We start from the raw sequence: 12,051 nt of genomic DNA, 5'->3' as shown, positions 1-12,051 counted from the left end.
GGAGAACAGAAAGGTGTGATGGTGACTGTCTGCAAGGCTGCCTGCCTTGTGCTCTGCACTGAGCTGTCACAAGCTGGTTTAGCACCTTGTCCTGAGTCACCCAGGACAGCAAGGCTGGGGAAACGCTGCCTCAACTCTGCTAGAGTATGGTTTCCCCTTTGCTGCCTGTAGCTGTTGGCCCCAGGGTACCTCTTACCTGACAAGGGATGATGGACAATGCCGGTTTTCCTTGGGCACTGGCAGTGTTGCTCCCAGGACAAATGAGGTCCCTGGCTCTGCCTTCTCCTTCTTCATCATGCTTCAAACATGAAAAGCAAAGGCTGAGCCTGGGGCTCTCCCTGCTGTGGCTTGCCATCCGTCTGGACCCATCCTGCCCCAGAGAGCCAGGGTGTACAAGAGGAAGGCAGAGCTGTCTCTGGAATGGCTGCAGCATGCAAGGATGAGGCTTGCAGCTGGAGCAGGCTTTTGCTAGCTGAGTTAGGGCTTATTGGCCCTGGGGTGGCTGTTAGGTAGCTGCTACCAGGCCAGTGCATGGGGGGTTAATGAACAGCCCAGCAGATGAAGCAAGGAGGGAGAGGGATAGATGAGCAGGGAAGTGCCCTCCTGAGCTGCCTGAGCAGTCCAAGCCTCTATGAGGGGGTCAGAGTCCTGTGGGGTTTGCTGGGAGAGGAGAGGGGAGCTGGGGCAGGACACCCTGTGGGACCCACCACCACTGAGCTGCAAGACAGCGCACAGTGAGGGTGCAGACATTCTCAGCTCAGGTCATATCCACTACAGGTTTCCCCCATTCCCTGCCTGAGCCTGGCTTCCTTCTGTGTGGGCATCAGTGTGTTGGGTGCCATGCACCAGTTGGCTGCTAGCTCCTGCAATGTTAAATGACAGCCTGCCTCATTCAAAGGGTCTGCCATGCCCTCCTCCTCACAGGTGTAGGTGTTGCCACCTAGGAAACAGCCTTCCTCTCTTTTCCTTGCTTGTCCTGAAAGTTCTCTGCAGGCTGCAGACAACTCATCCTTAGTTTTGCCCTGGCCTTGCTGAAGCCCCCCTCCTTCAGTCTGGGAGCTGGTTCTGCATCTGTTGGGCCTGGGAGGTGGTGGGGAGAGGAGGCTGGCCGTGCTGGTTCTAGAGGGAGAGATGGCAGCAGTCAGATGTGCAGGCAGGGAAGGAGGGGAAGAGAGGGAGAGAGAGATACAGGGAGCTTTTCATTCCCTCCCTGTAGGTGGAGGAGAGCACGGAAACAATGCTGGGCAGCAGGACTGTGGGGGGCACAAGGAGCCAGCCCAGAGCCTTCTGGCAAAAACAAACTATTTGCACCCAGTCTAGGTGGGCAGGAACATCTGTGCTGGCACCCAGTGCTGGGCTGGGGCACATGGTGGGCACAAGGGCATCTTTGGCTTCTTGGGGGTTAGGTCTCAAGGACCTGACTATTTACATTCCAGGTAGCCAAAGCTTGCTGGGGCCATTCCCTGGGTAAATCTCTTCCCTGGCAAACACCCCTGTCTGCCCTGCACGCGCTCCATCATCTGAGGGCAAGGTGTCTGCTGGTCACCCCAGCCCAGCCCACCATCACCTTTGTCATGCCCTTGCAGAGGTGGATCTTCCCCAGTGCCCAGAGCAATCCCTCTGTGCACAGCCAGCTTCCCGCAAAGACCTTTCCCATGCCAGGGTGCCCTGCAGCACACAGATCTCTGTCCCCTTTGTGCTTTGCAGGCGGCCACGATGGCACCACTGGGGTTAAGGCAGGTTGGAGGCTGCTGGAATGCCACCGGACAAAGCTGAGATTGAGGCTGGCTGCGAGGCACAGCCGCCCCCCTCCAGATTCCTGGGGGGTCAGTTCTCAGGGCGGCCCGCTCTGGTAAGCACAGGGCACTTGCCTGCTTCCCTGCCGGGTGCCTGGTGGCACCCGGAGGGGTGGGAGGCGATGCCTGCTCCTCCGGCAAAGCTGAGCAGCCCTGCATTGGATCTGTGGCTAAGCACAGGTAGATGCGCTCGCCAGAGCTTGTGTGAGTGTTCTGTGCCTGAAAATAAAGCTGTTCAAGGGTGGAGGGGGAATGCAGATCCAGGCTGCTGCTGCTGAGGCTCTGGGGAAGGGATGCTTAGGGGACGCTTAGAGGGAAAGCACTGCTTTTACCCTCTGCTTGCTTGCAGGGATTTTGTTCTAGGGGAGCAGATGCCCTGCTTGGCCACTGTCACTGGCTCATCTGCTGGGGATGGTCTGTGAGTTGCAGGCTTGGTGGGCTTTTAACTTCTTCAAACAAGGCTGGGAAGACTGTGTTGTCTGCTGAGCTGTGCTGCAGTTGCACCCAGGTAGAGCTGATCCCTTCCTTTGGTATCCTCTGGGTTAGAGGGGAGGGCTGGAGTGTTCCCTGGCCGCACTATGGGGCTAACCTACTTCAGTGTCATGAGGATGTTCACATGCAGAGTATTGAATTTTCTACATGCAAGCAGCAATTTTAGCTTGAGTGGTTTATTATTCATGGCCCCAAGATTCCTGTGAACTCTGTGGGTGATGGTTTTCTTTGTTTTCTTGATGCTCTTGGAGTGGCAGGATGGGGAGGCAGAGAACAGTCTAGCGTTAGATGTTTTTAGATGAAGCAAACTTAGCACCAGTCTCAGTGATCATTTGATTTCTCTCTGAGAACTGGGATGGAGGGGGTATTGTTTTAGCTGTGCGGCCAAATTCCTTGTCTGATGGTTTCCTCCTGCCTGTTGTTCTCCTTGGCTTGACTGGATCTGTCCCCTGGACACCTCCAGGAGCCCTTGGACAGGACAAGTAACACGTATCTCCACGTTCCCTTTGGAAGAGCTGCTGCTTTCCCCCAGAGGTGGCTGCCCTTCTCTGGCAAAGTGGTGCCTGTTGTATGTGCTGTTTAGAAAGTGCTAATGCAGTTAATTATGCTTGATTAATCACCTGGGGATAATTATCATAAATGAGCTCTAATATCAAAGTAGCATTAGATCGAAATGGTGCCATTTCCAGAACAAAGCGCATCAACGTCTCACTTGTGGAAATGCAATGTGTCTGTGTATTTTGCACAACAAACTATTTTTCAGAGAGGAAATCCCCTCTCACTCACCGAGTCCTATGTGAGGTGCTTCTAGTCCTGCTGGTGTGTGTTACTGTCGCCAGCAAGTACAACGATGTCTTTGCTGCCATCACGAGCAGGAGCATGATACAGTGCTAAAAGTTCAGGAGAGGATTCCTTCCCCCAGCCACTGAGGATTTGTTGTCCAGGTATCAGCAGCCAGTTTTCCAGGCTGAGTGGCATGGTACAAAGTGTGCTTCCTTTGTGTGGCTGGGTTAGGATTTGCTGTCATCTGCTCCACGGCCTCACAGAGCATCCTTCCCACCACTGCTCATTCTGGAGAGGTGCAGAGGAGAAGCAGCATCTGTGGAGGAGAAGCGGCATCTCAGATTTGCTGTGCAGGCATGGAATACCCTTGTGCTTCTGTAGAGGAGCAGGTGGCAGCTCCCAGTACTGGGGATGGCGTGAAGGAGGTTGGCAGTTCCCCTTGTTCCCTAGGAATAACAGGACCCATGGTGCTCGCCTCTTCTTGAAGCACAGCAGCCCTGTATGGCGTGGAAATAAATCACTGTTAGCCCTGCAGGGACTGTGACACACAAGGGCCAGCTCTGATTTAATACCTAGCAGTGAGAAAAGTTCATTGCTGGATAACTGAGGAGCACAGAGATCCTTCAGAACAGGAGATACGCAGTAAGCCCTTCCTTCAACCTTTGCTCTTAGTGCTGCTGGAGCTGGCACTGCATCCTTCCTCCAGGCATGACCATGAGCTTCCCTGGAGCTGCTAACAGACCCCTCTGGAAGCCAGGCAGCCCCCTTGGGAGTTGAAAAGCCAGGCAGGGTCAACACGGGGAGCGGGGGGGTAGGTGTCCACAGGCAAGTGTCATAAGCACTAGGCAGTGACCTCTGGATGCAGCGTGGTTCTGTTTCTGCCCAGGTTGAAGCCTCACAGGATGGTGCAGGACCTTTGTGTGTAACCTCCCGGGCTCCAAGCAGTGGTGCCAGGCCCTGGGCCCCTCTGGAGATGAATCTTTGCTGGAACGAGATCAAAAAGAAATCCCACAGCCTTCGGTAAGAGTCCCTGCCTGGAGCAAGCTCCAGGGCTGGCTTGGCCTTCCAGCCTTGCCTGCAGCATGTGTTTGTCAGGAGGTTTTTGAACTTGTTTGCTTGATGAGCCGTATGAATCCACAGTGACCTTGGCTTGGTTTCCCCTCTTGTCCACAGACCTCTGAGTCTTTCTCCCTACACTGAAAAGCATCCCCTCCATTTCCACCCATCCTGTCCTCCTCTCCCCTCCCCTCCTTCGTACTTTCTGCTGCTTTCTCCATCCTCTGCTGCTGCTGTTTCTGCGGCTTGTCTCTTTTTGTCCCACGGCCTTGCTGCCACCTCCTCTGCGCTTGTGCCTTTGCTGGGAGCCCCCTCCACTGTGCAGGGGGAACATGCCTTCCAGACTGTCAGAGGTTGCAGCTCCACAGCCAGCATGACAGAGAGCTTAACTGGGGCGTGTTAATTGTCTCCTGCCTTAATGCAAGGCTCCTGGAAGCTGCCCAGTCATGTAAATGCTGAGGCAAGCCCTCTGTGCTACCCAGAGCACAGCCCTGACCCACAGGCAGATGCAAAGTGACTCTGTCCTCTGCTCTGGGCTCCAGGGTGATGAATAGTCTCAGAGTTTCCTCTCCCCAATGCCTCCATGCTTCACCTCACCTAGCAGTGCAGCATCTGTGCTGGCGGAGGGTCATGCATAGACCATGCTGAGGCATGCTGCCAGTCACTGGTGGGGTCCTGTGGGTGCCTGGGGTCACCACCCCAGCCATGGTGGTGCTGTGCCTTCTCTCCCCGGGGAACCTGCTCCTCTCCTGTCTGACCTCCATCCTGCTGTCCTCACTCTCCTGCCAGGGCTCGGCTGGAGGCCTTTTCTGACCACAGTGGGAAGCTGCAGGTGCCTCTCCAGGAGATAATAGACTGGCTCGGGCAGAAGGATGAGGAGCTCTCTGCACAGCTGCCCCTGAGGGGTGATGTCCTCCTGGTGCAGCAGGAAAAGGAGACGCACGCGGTATGTTCCTTCACACCTCCCCTGCAGCCGTTCACTGCTAAGATGAGCTGCAGGTGGGCAGCCCTGCCTGGGACCGCTGCCTCGTGTCACTGCCCATGCCCACAGCCTGTGAGTGCACCAGTCCTCGCCCACCTTCATCTCTGCTTCCTATGGAATGGCAGAGCCCCAGTCCCGTAGCAAATACCCATAGCACGCAACAGGTGGAGCCCATCTGGTTTTAGACAATAAATCTGCATTATGACCTCAAGTCATCTGCAGCTGCTGCAGCTGGTAGTGGGCCCCATCACTTCTCTCCTAGTTTCCTCCTTGTGTCCTACCTCTGCAACAGAGGGAATTGCCTCTTACTGGCCTTTGCTTTTGGGATCTCGGGCCCTGAGGAGGTAAGTTGGTCTAAAGGCAACCTGGTGGTCAGGACATGAGTGATTCCTGCAGTAGCATGTTATCATCATATCTGGAACTGGAGTAAACCCAGACAGATCAGTTTCCTGCTTCCTTGATCAGAGCATTTCATTCTTACTGCAAGTGGCTGTTGGGCTTTAGTTGTTTTTACCTTGAAAACAAAACTAAACTGCTGCTTACTGTTGCTATCCCTCATCCTCGCTGGAGCTAGCCACTTCCCCGGCGCACAAATAGCCAATCCAGCAGACAGAACCAGTGGGGGGCTGCAGTTGGAGAGGAGAAGAGGCCATCCTAAACCAGCCTGCCTCCGAGGTCCGCCCTGGCATATGTGCTGCTTTGGGGCATCCTGCTGTTCCTCTCCTTGCTCCTCTGGCAGCTGGACCTGTTGCTGAACAGCTGCTGGAAGGACTGCTTGCACGACCATGGTCTCGCTGCATGAGTGAGGAGCATCTCCAAGCAGTCCTGTGAAAGCATCATCAATAAACCAGTTCCTCTTGCACAGCCCTGGCTCAACACACCCTTTTGGGTTTGCTGTTCCACCTCCCCTCTCCAGCAAAGCTGCAGTCCAGACCTCTGCAGGAGCCACCTTCTTGCAGGTGGTCATTCCTTCCACGAACTGCAAAAATGTTTCTCTTTTAACTTCTCTCTGTGTCTCCAGTGAGGTTTGGGCCCTGGAGTGAATAAATCACCTCAGCCCTTGGTGAGAGGGCAGCAGGGGCACAATTCTCCAGCTCAGCCTGCTGTCTCATCTCTGTGTTTTCCAGGCTTTCATGGAAGAAGTGAAGTCTCGGGGACCATACATTTACTCTGTCCTGGAGTCGGCACAGGCTTTCCTTTCCCAGCATCCATTTGAGGAATTAGAAGAACCAACTTCAGAAAGCAAAGGTCTGTGGAGCTCCCCCTTCCTTGTTTTCCCATAGCACAGCAGAGGTCCTCCTGGGCTGAGCTGGAGAGGTTGGAATGGAGATGGTTGGTGTGGCACAAAGCAGCACATCAGTGCTCTGCCTCGCACCATCATGCACCAGGCTGTTTCCAATCCTTTGCCCAAATGTCAGACCGGCACAGAGAGGTGCTTCTGTCCTGGGCAAAGGCAGAGGCTGCTGGCACAGCCCATGATGGGGTGCATCTCATGAGACAGTATCAAATGTGCTCTGGGTAGGTTTTTAAAGGGCAGCAGGACTTCTGCTTGTGAGGACAGACAGCAGACAGAGGTCTGTGGACAGGCTGGATACCTAGAGGAGTTGGTGCAGATAACCAGGTGTTATCACTTGGTTTCCCTCCCTCTTTCCAGTTTTCCCTAGATTTTTTTATCTCCCTTTTTCCTGCCCTCCCTCCCTCTCTTGCCCACTCTCCTCTGGGCTGGGATCTCATTTTTGCTCTCTGTTCCCTTTCTGCTTTGCCTTCACAGATGTCTCTCCCCGGCACCGGATCCAAAACATCAGCCGCTTTGTCTGGAAGCAGGCAAACGTGGCCAGTGAGCTGTGGGAGAAGCTCACGGCCCGGTGTGTGGACCAGCACCGCCACATTGAACGGACACTGGAGCAGCTGCTAGAGATTAAAGGGGCCATGGAGGAGCTCAGCACGACACTGGACCAGGCTGAAAGCGTGCGTGAAACCTGGGAACCCATTGGGGACCTCTTCATTGACTCCTTGCCAGAGCACATCCAGTCAACCAAGGTACTTCTGGCTCTGAGAAGGCTCCAGCCTTGGCCCCAGAGGTGATGAGATGCTGCTTCCCAGGAGGGCAATGCTGCTTCTCCTGACTGCTCAGTCCAATGCAGCCTCCTTACTTGGGGTCTCAGGGGCCAGTCCTCCTGCCAACAGCCCCCTAGCTTTGCGAGTGTGGATTTGGTCCGCAGTGTCCTGAGCAATTGGCTGTGCTGAGCGCCTTGTCATGGCACAGACCTTACATAGGTACAGTGGCTCAGCATAGATGAGCCATTGTCCACATCCCACTTCTCAGGAGATTTGAGTAATCTCCAGTCTGGCTGATTTGTTTTCTTGTTTTTTTCTCCCCCTGCTAAAGTACACTGTGGGAAGGGCTAGTCAGCAGCATGTTGCCAGTCACTAGACCACCCTAGCTTGTAGCAGAGGAATCGGATCCAAGTCCTGACCACTCGCCTGCTTCTTTTCTTTCTTACCCTGCCCTGTGCCTGTTCCCCTGGGCATGGGACTCCAGCTGTTCAAAGAGGAGCTCTCCCCCATGAAGGATGGGGTGAAAGTGGTCAATGATCTTGCGCACCAGCTTGCCATCTCAGATGTCCACCTGTCCATGGAGAACTCCCGTACCCTGGAGCAGATCAACACGCGCTGGAAGCAGCTGCAGGTGGGAAGGACCAAGCACTGCAAATAAGTTACAGGCAGGAGGATGCTGGGGAAGGGCTGTCACTGCTGAGCTTCAAGGACGATAAAGTAAGGCTTGGCATAGCAGGGATGGTATAGCTGGTGTTCCTGGAGGAGGAGAGCATCAGTTCAGTGTGAGGAAAGTGGCTGGTAAATCTGTAGAGGTCTTGAGCAGGAAAAGGCAATGGGAGGAACAAAGGATGCTGTCTTGAGAAGAATCAGGATCTGATGGAGGGGTCAGTACCAGCTGTGGTTTTATTGATGTCTGTGAAAATATGGATACAGGTGAGCTGGAGATGTGGCCTGTGCTGCCTCAGACTGTGGGAGGAGGTGTAGAGGGCTGAGTGGACTGGGGAATGCAAATACCAAGGCAGATGAAGAAGGAAGAGGACCTGCGTGCTGGGGCATGTCTGAGTCCATGCATAAGCCTTCCTGAATGGGGCTTCAATCTGAAATGCCTGATGGGCTGCCATTGAATTCTTCTGTCCCTTTCTCCAGGCCTCCATAAACGAACGCCTGAAGCAGCTCCAAGACGCCCACCGGGACTTCGGACCAGGCTCCCAGCACTTCCTCTCCTGTACGTGAGAGGTTCCTCCTGGCTTCCTGCCGTGAGGCTGCCTCTGCAGAGGGCTTAGCATGGGCTATGGCACAGGAGAATTGGGTGCAGGGTACTGTTGCCGGGCCCAGAGCCACACACACAGCTAGGAAAGGGCCCAGGCCAGTGCCTGGTGCACAGAAACCAGAGCAGAAGGCATCTCCCAAAGTCAGCGTTGTGCTACCTCACCTTGTGGGACCAAGGGTGGGACATGAGTGTGGTTCCCCTTCAGAGCGCAGAGCTGTGACACTCGCAGCAGCAGCTCCCAGGTGACGCTGGTAGTGTGCCAGCCTCAGAGACTGGGTGGGCAAGACAACAGATGGCAGAAAAAGGCAGCCCCCCATACCCCATGTTAGTCATTCGGAGGCCAAAAATGTGCACGTTAAGGAGGCTTTTGTTCACGTGGTGAGGCAGAGGGATGCTGTTCCTACAAAGCTGAGCTGCTGCTGGCTGGTGGCTCTCAGTCCTGCAAAGGATGGGCAGCCGGTTGTGCTCCAGAGTCTGGGGTCCATCCTTGGAAATGCTGAGCCCAGCAGTGGGGTTTGTTGGCCTGTGTTTCTCTGCAGACCATGTCCTCCTATCTGAAAGGAAGAGCGACTTTTCCAGTTGCGGGAATTGATAAGCTGCCTGTGACAAGGGAAAATAGCTGAGGATCATAAAAGGGCTTTCATCCTCTAGATAACAAACATAGGGTGGCCGGCAACTGGCATGGGATGCGTCCTCATCTTCCCTAGATGCTGCAGCTGACACACAGAGCATGAGTAATGGAAACAGCAGATGCTGTGGGTGCCCAAGCCTGGCCATAACGGGCAGTGCTCTGTGTGTGTCCAAATCCCAGCTGCTATGAGTCCTGCCCGCTGGTAACCACAGCGTTTCCTTGGGCATCATCAAAGCGTCATGAAGCATCTCTTCCTGAGTTCTGAGCTCAGCCAGATTCAGTGCCCCCGTCTCAAGAGAGGCAAGATGCCTCTGACAAGACCAGCAGTCTTGCGTCTTATAGGCAGCATTAACTTGCCCGCTTCAACACCCCCAGCTGGTGATTTGGGAAGGTACAGCCTCTTCAGAGGCTGCTGGCCTCTGACCGACCTGCTGGCACAGTCCCACTGGGCTCTCATCAGAAACAGAATCAACGTAAAGGAGCATTTGGTGTTGATCCGACATCTGTGTCTCTCTCCTTGCAGCCTCTGTCCAGGTCCCCTGGGAGCGAGCCATTTCCCCCAACAAAGTGCCATACTACATCAAGTGAGTGTGCTCCCAACTGCAGCCCGTGGTCTTCTCTGGCCCAGTGGGAATAGGAATTAGGGACCAATTAGGAGTGGGGGGCAGTGAGCAGACTGGCCTAAGCACTGACCTCCAGCAAAGCATGTGACCCCCAACCTGGCAAAGCCACTCTTTTCCTGCCTGCTGAGATGCCCCATATGAGGGGGGACACTGGCTGGAAGGAGGGGGGCCTGGCAGCAAGTGGTTCTGTGGGCATCCTCCACGCTGCTGTGGCTGGGGAGTGTGCTCACTGCGGTGCAGCAGCCCCAGTGTCTGCAGGCACTGGGGGACTTGCTTCCAGGGCTGGCCAGGTCCTTTTTTAATCTCTCATGGCAGCTGCTTAATTCCCAGTTTGACTCTTGGTTTCCTTCTATTTTCCTTCCAGTCACCAGGCCCAGACGACATGCTGGGACCACCCAAAGATGACGGAGTTGTACCAGACACTGGGTAAGGAGGCTGCCACAAAGCCATTCGAATAGCATCCACCTTTTCGCAGTTTGGGGTGCTATGTGAGATCCCCCCAGCCCGCCTGCTCCCCTCTGTGGCACAGGGCCCCCCCAAAGCAATGGGGTGCAACCACCTGCCAGGCTCTGCCCCTCCTCCTACTGCACACACTCTGCTTCTGCTGGTGGGGCTGGAGTCTGGGAACTGCAGCTGCTGCTTCCTGCCCTGGAGATAAGGATGTCGAGCTGTGGTTTTATTCTTCTTTTCCTGTGTTATTGCAGCGGATTTGAATAACATCAAGTTCTCAGCATATCGGACGGCTATGAAGCTACGACGGGTGCAAAAAGCCCTGCGATGTGAGTGCAGGAAGTATTTCCCTCCTGCTGAGTCTCCCTTGATAAAGGCATTAAACTAACACAAGCTTTTATCAGCACATCAAAGGCAGGAGCCCACCAGGGGACAGGTAGCTGAGGCGAGAAGCACTAGGAAGATGAGTTGTGGCTGGAAAGCTGAGCAAATCCACCAGCAAGGTGTCTGTGTCAGCTTCTTTGCAGGCATAGGGTGGAAATGCCTCAAGGGCAGGTGTTAGTCAATGAGATTTGAGAACAAAGAGGTCCATCTCAGAGTTACAAAGTTGTGGGATCAGGCAGAGGCTCACCCAGTACCTCCAAAGGAGCCCAGAGAAGCCATGGATGTAACCAAGAGTAGAAACCAGCCTTGCTGGCAGGGGCAGAGAGGGCTCCACTACTTAAAGAGGAGGAAGGGAGCCAATAAACCTGACTTCTGCACTGTTGGTAAAACTCCAGTTGAAACGAGGATTAATAGCGAGGTGGATATGATGCGACAGGAGTTAAACACTATGCGTGGGTCTCTGAGAGGAAGCTGCTCCTCGGGAGCTGCTAGGAGTTTCCAAGGGAATTGGTGAGCAGGTGGATGGGAATCTGATAGATGCAGCATCCTTGGCTGCTGGAGAGCTTTTGGTAAGGCCTCTCGCCTAAGGCTCTGTCAAAATGAAACAGCAGCAGGATGAAGGAAAACCCCTCATGAATTAATCATTCCCAATGGGGAGGAGACACAGCCAGGCAGCAGTGGGGTCCCAGGCAGACCTGTGCTCCTTGACATCTTGTGAAAGGCCTGGAAGAAGGTTGAGTGAAGGTGAGAGGAAGTTTGGTACTCAAGGGAGTTGAACCCTGGTGGCGGAGTAGTTTCATGATGCTGTGGTGACCAGGCTGCCCCATACCTGGGGATATTCAGGGCTGATGTAGTGCAAATGGGGGAAAGCAGCAGTTAGCTTTTGCCACCCTGCAAAGTTGCCATGCAGCAGTGGCTGGAGAAACACCAGATATGGTGGGGAAAAGGGCAGAGAGCAAAGAAGAGCCCTTCCATGTGCTGCTTGTGCATCTTTGCCCATCTCTTGCATCTCACATGCTGTGCTGGTGCCTTCTTCCCAACCCAGAAATGACGTGGAAGAACATGAATAAGTGCTTCTTGCTCAAGACATACTTGAGAAGGGCAAAGAGGCTGCCAAGGCAGCTTCCCCGTGATGAGAGGTTTGGTGGAATGAGTGGCCATGTAGGAAAGAGGCAGTGTGCAACATGCCAGAGCCATATGCAGTCATGGGCAGTATGGACACAAGGGTGAGCAGGAGCGATACTGGTGTATGAAGTGGGGTGCCCCAGTGCAACTGTCAGCAGCTTTGGCAGGAGAAGGGAGGAGTTTTCCACAGAGTGAAGTTACAATGTGGAAATGGCACGTGATCCCCCAGGCACTGAAAACATAAATAGTCTCAGAAATTGAAAGATTTTCAGGAAAGTAAGATTGTTGGCTGCTAAACATGATAGCACATACAACCTGTGGCCATAGAAATCTGAAAGCAGGGTAGCCAGGGCAGCTTGTACTGTCCTAGCCCCATTTTAGGTTTGTGCCCTGACACCCGC

At 54.3% G+C, this 12,051-nt stretch overlaps 1 protein-coding gene across 6 annotated transcripts in view; it reads left to right on the top strand.

The window, feature by feature from the left end:
* Positions 1-12,051, top strand: part of DRP2 (dystrophin related protein 2) — a 30,700-nt gene that overhangs the window by 9,483 nt on the left and 9,166 nt on the right. For 2 of the 6 annotated variants that reach the window (XM_069811211.1, XM_069811210.1), the window contains exons 3-11: positions 3,958-4,091; positions 4,917-5,073; positions 6,237-6,357; positions 6,881-7,149; positions 7,652-7,798; positions 8,314-8,392; positions 9,592-9,652; positions 10,056-10,117; positions 10,396-10,470. In XM_069811211.1, the coding sequence (XP_069667312.1) occupies positions 3,958-4,091; positions 4,917-5,073; positions 6,237-6,357; positions 6,881-7,149; positions 7,652-7,798; positions 8,314-8,392; positions 9,592-9,652; positions 10,056-10,117; positions 10,396-10,470 (1,105 nt within the window). Of the gene's footprint in view, positions 1-1,845; positions 2,001-2,199; positions 2,305-3,957; positions 4,092-4,916; positions 5,074-6,236; positions 6,358-6,880; positions 7,150-7,651; positions 7,799-8,313; positions 8,393-9,591; positions 9,653-10,055; positions 10,118-10,395; positions 10,471-12,051 lie in introns of those variants that run through there. The other 4 variants (XM_069811212.1, XM_069811213.1, XM_069811215.1 and 1 more) reach the window with 4 other exon arrangements.

The sequence above is a fragment of the Haliaeetus albicilla genome, chromosome 23, assembly GCF_947461875.1.
Source record: "Haliaeetus albicilla chromosome 23, bHalAlb1.1, whole genome shotgun sequence".
Taxonomy (NCBI): Eukaryota; Metazoa; Chordata; class Aves; order Accipitriformes; family Accipitridae; genus Haliaeetus; species Haliaeetus albicilla.
Note: the sequence above shows the minus strand (reverse complement) of the source record. Positions and strands in the feature narration are given on the sequence as shown.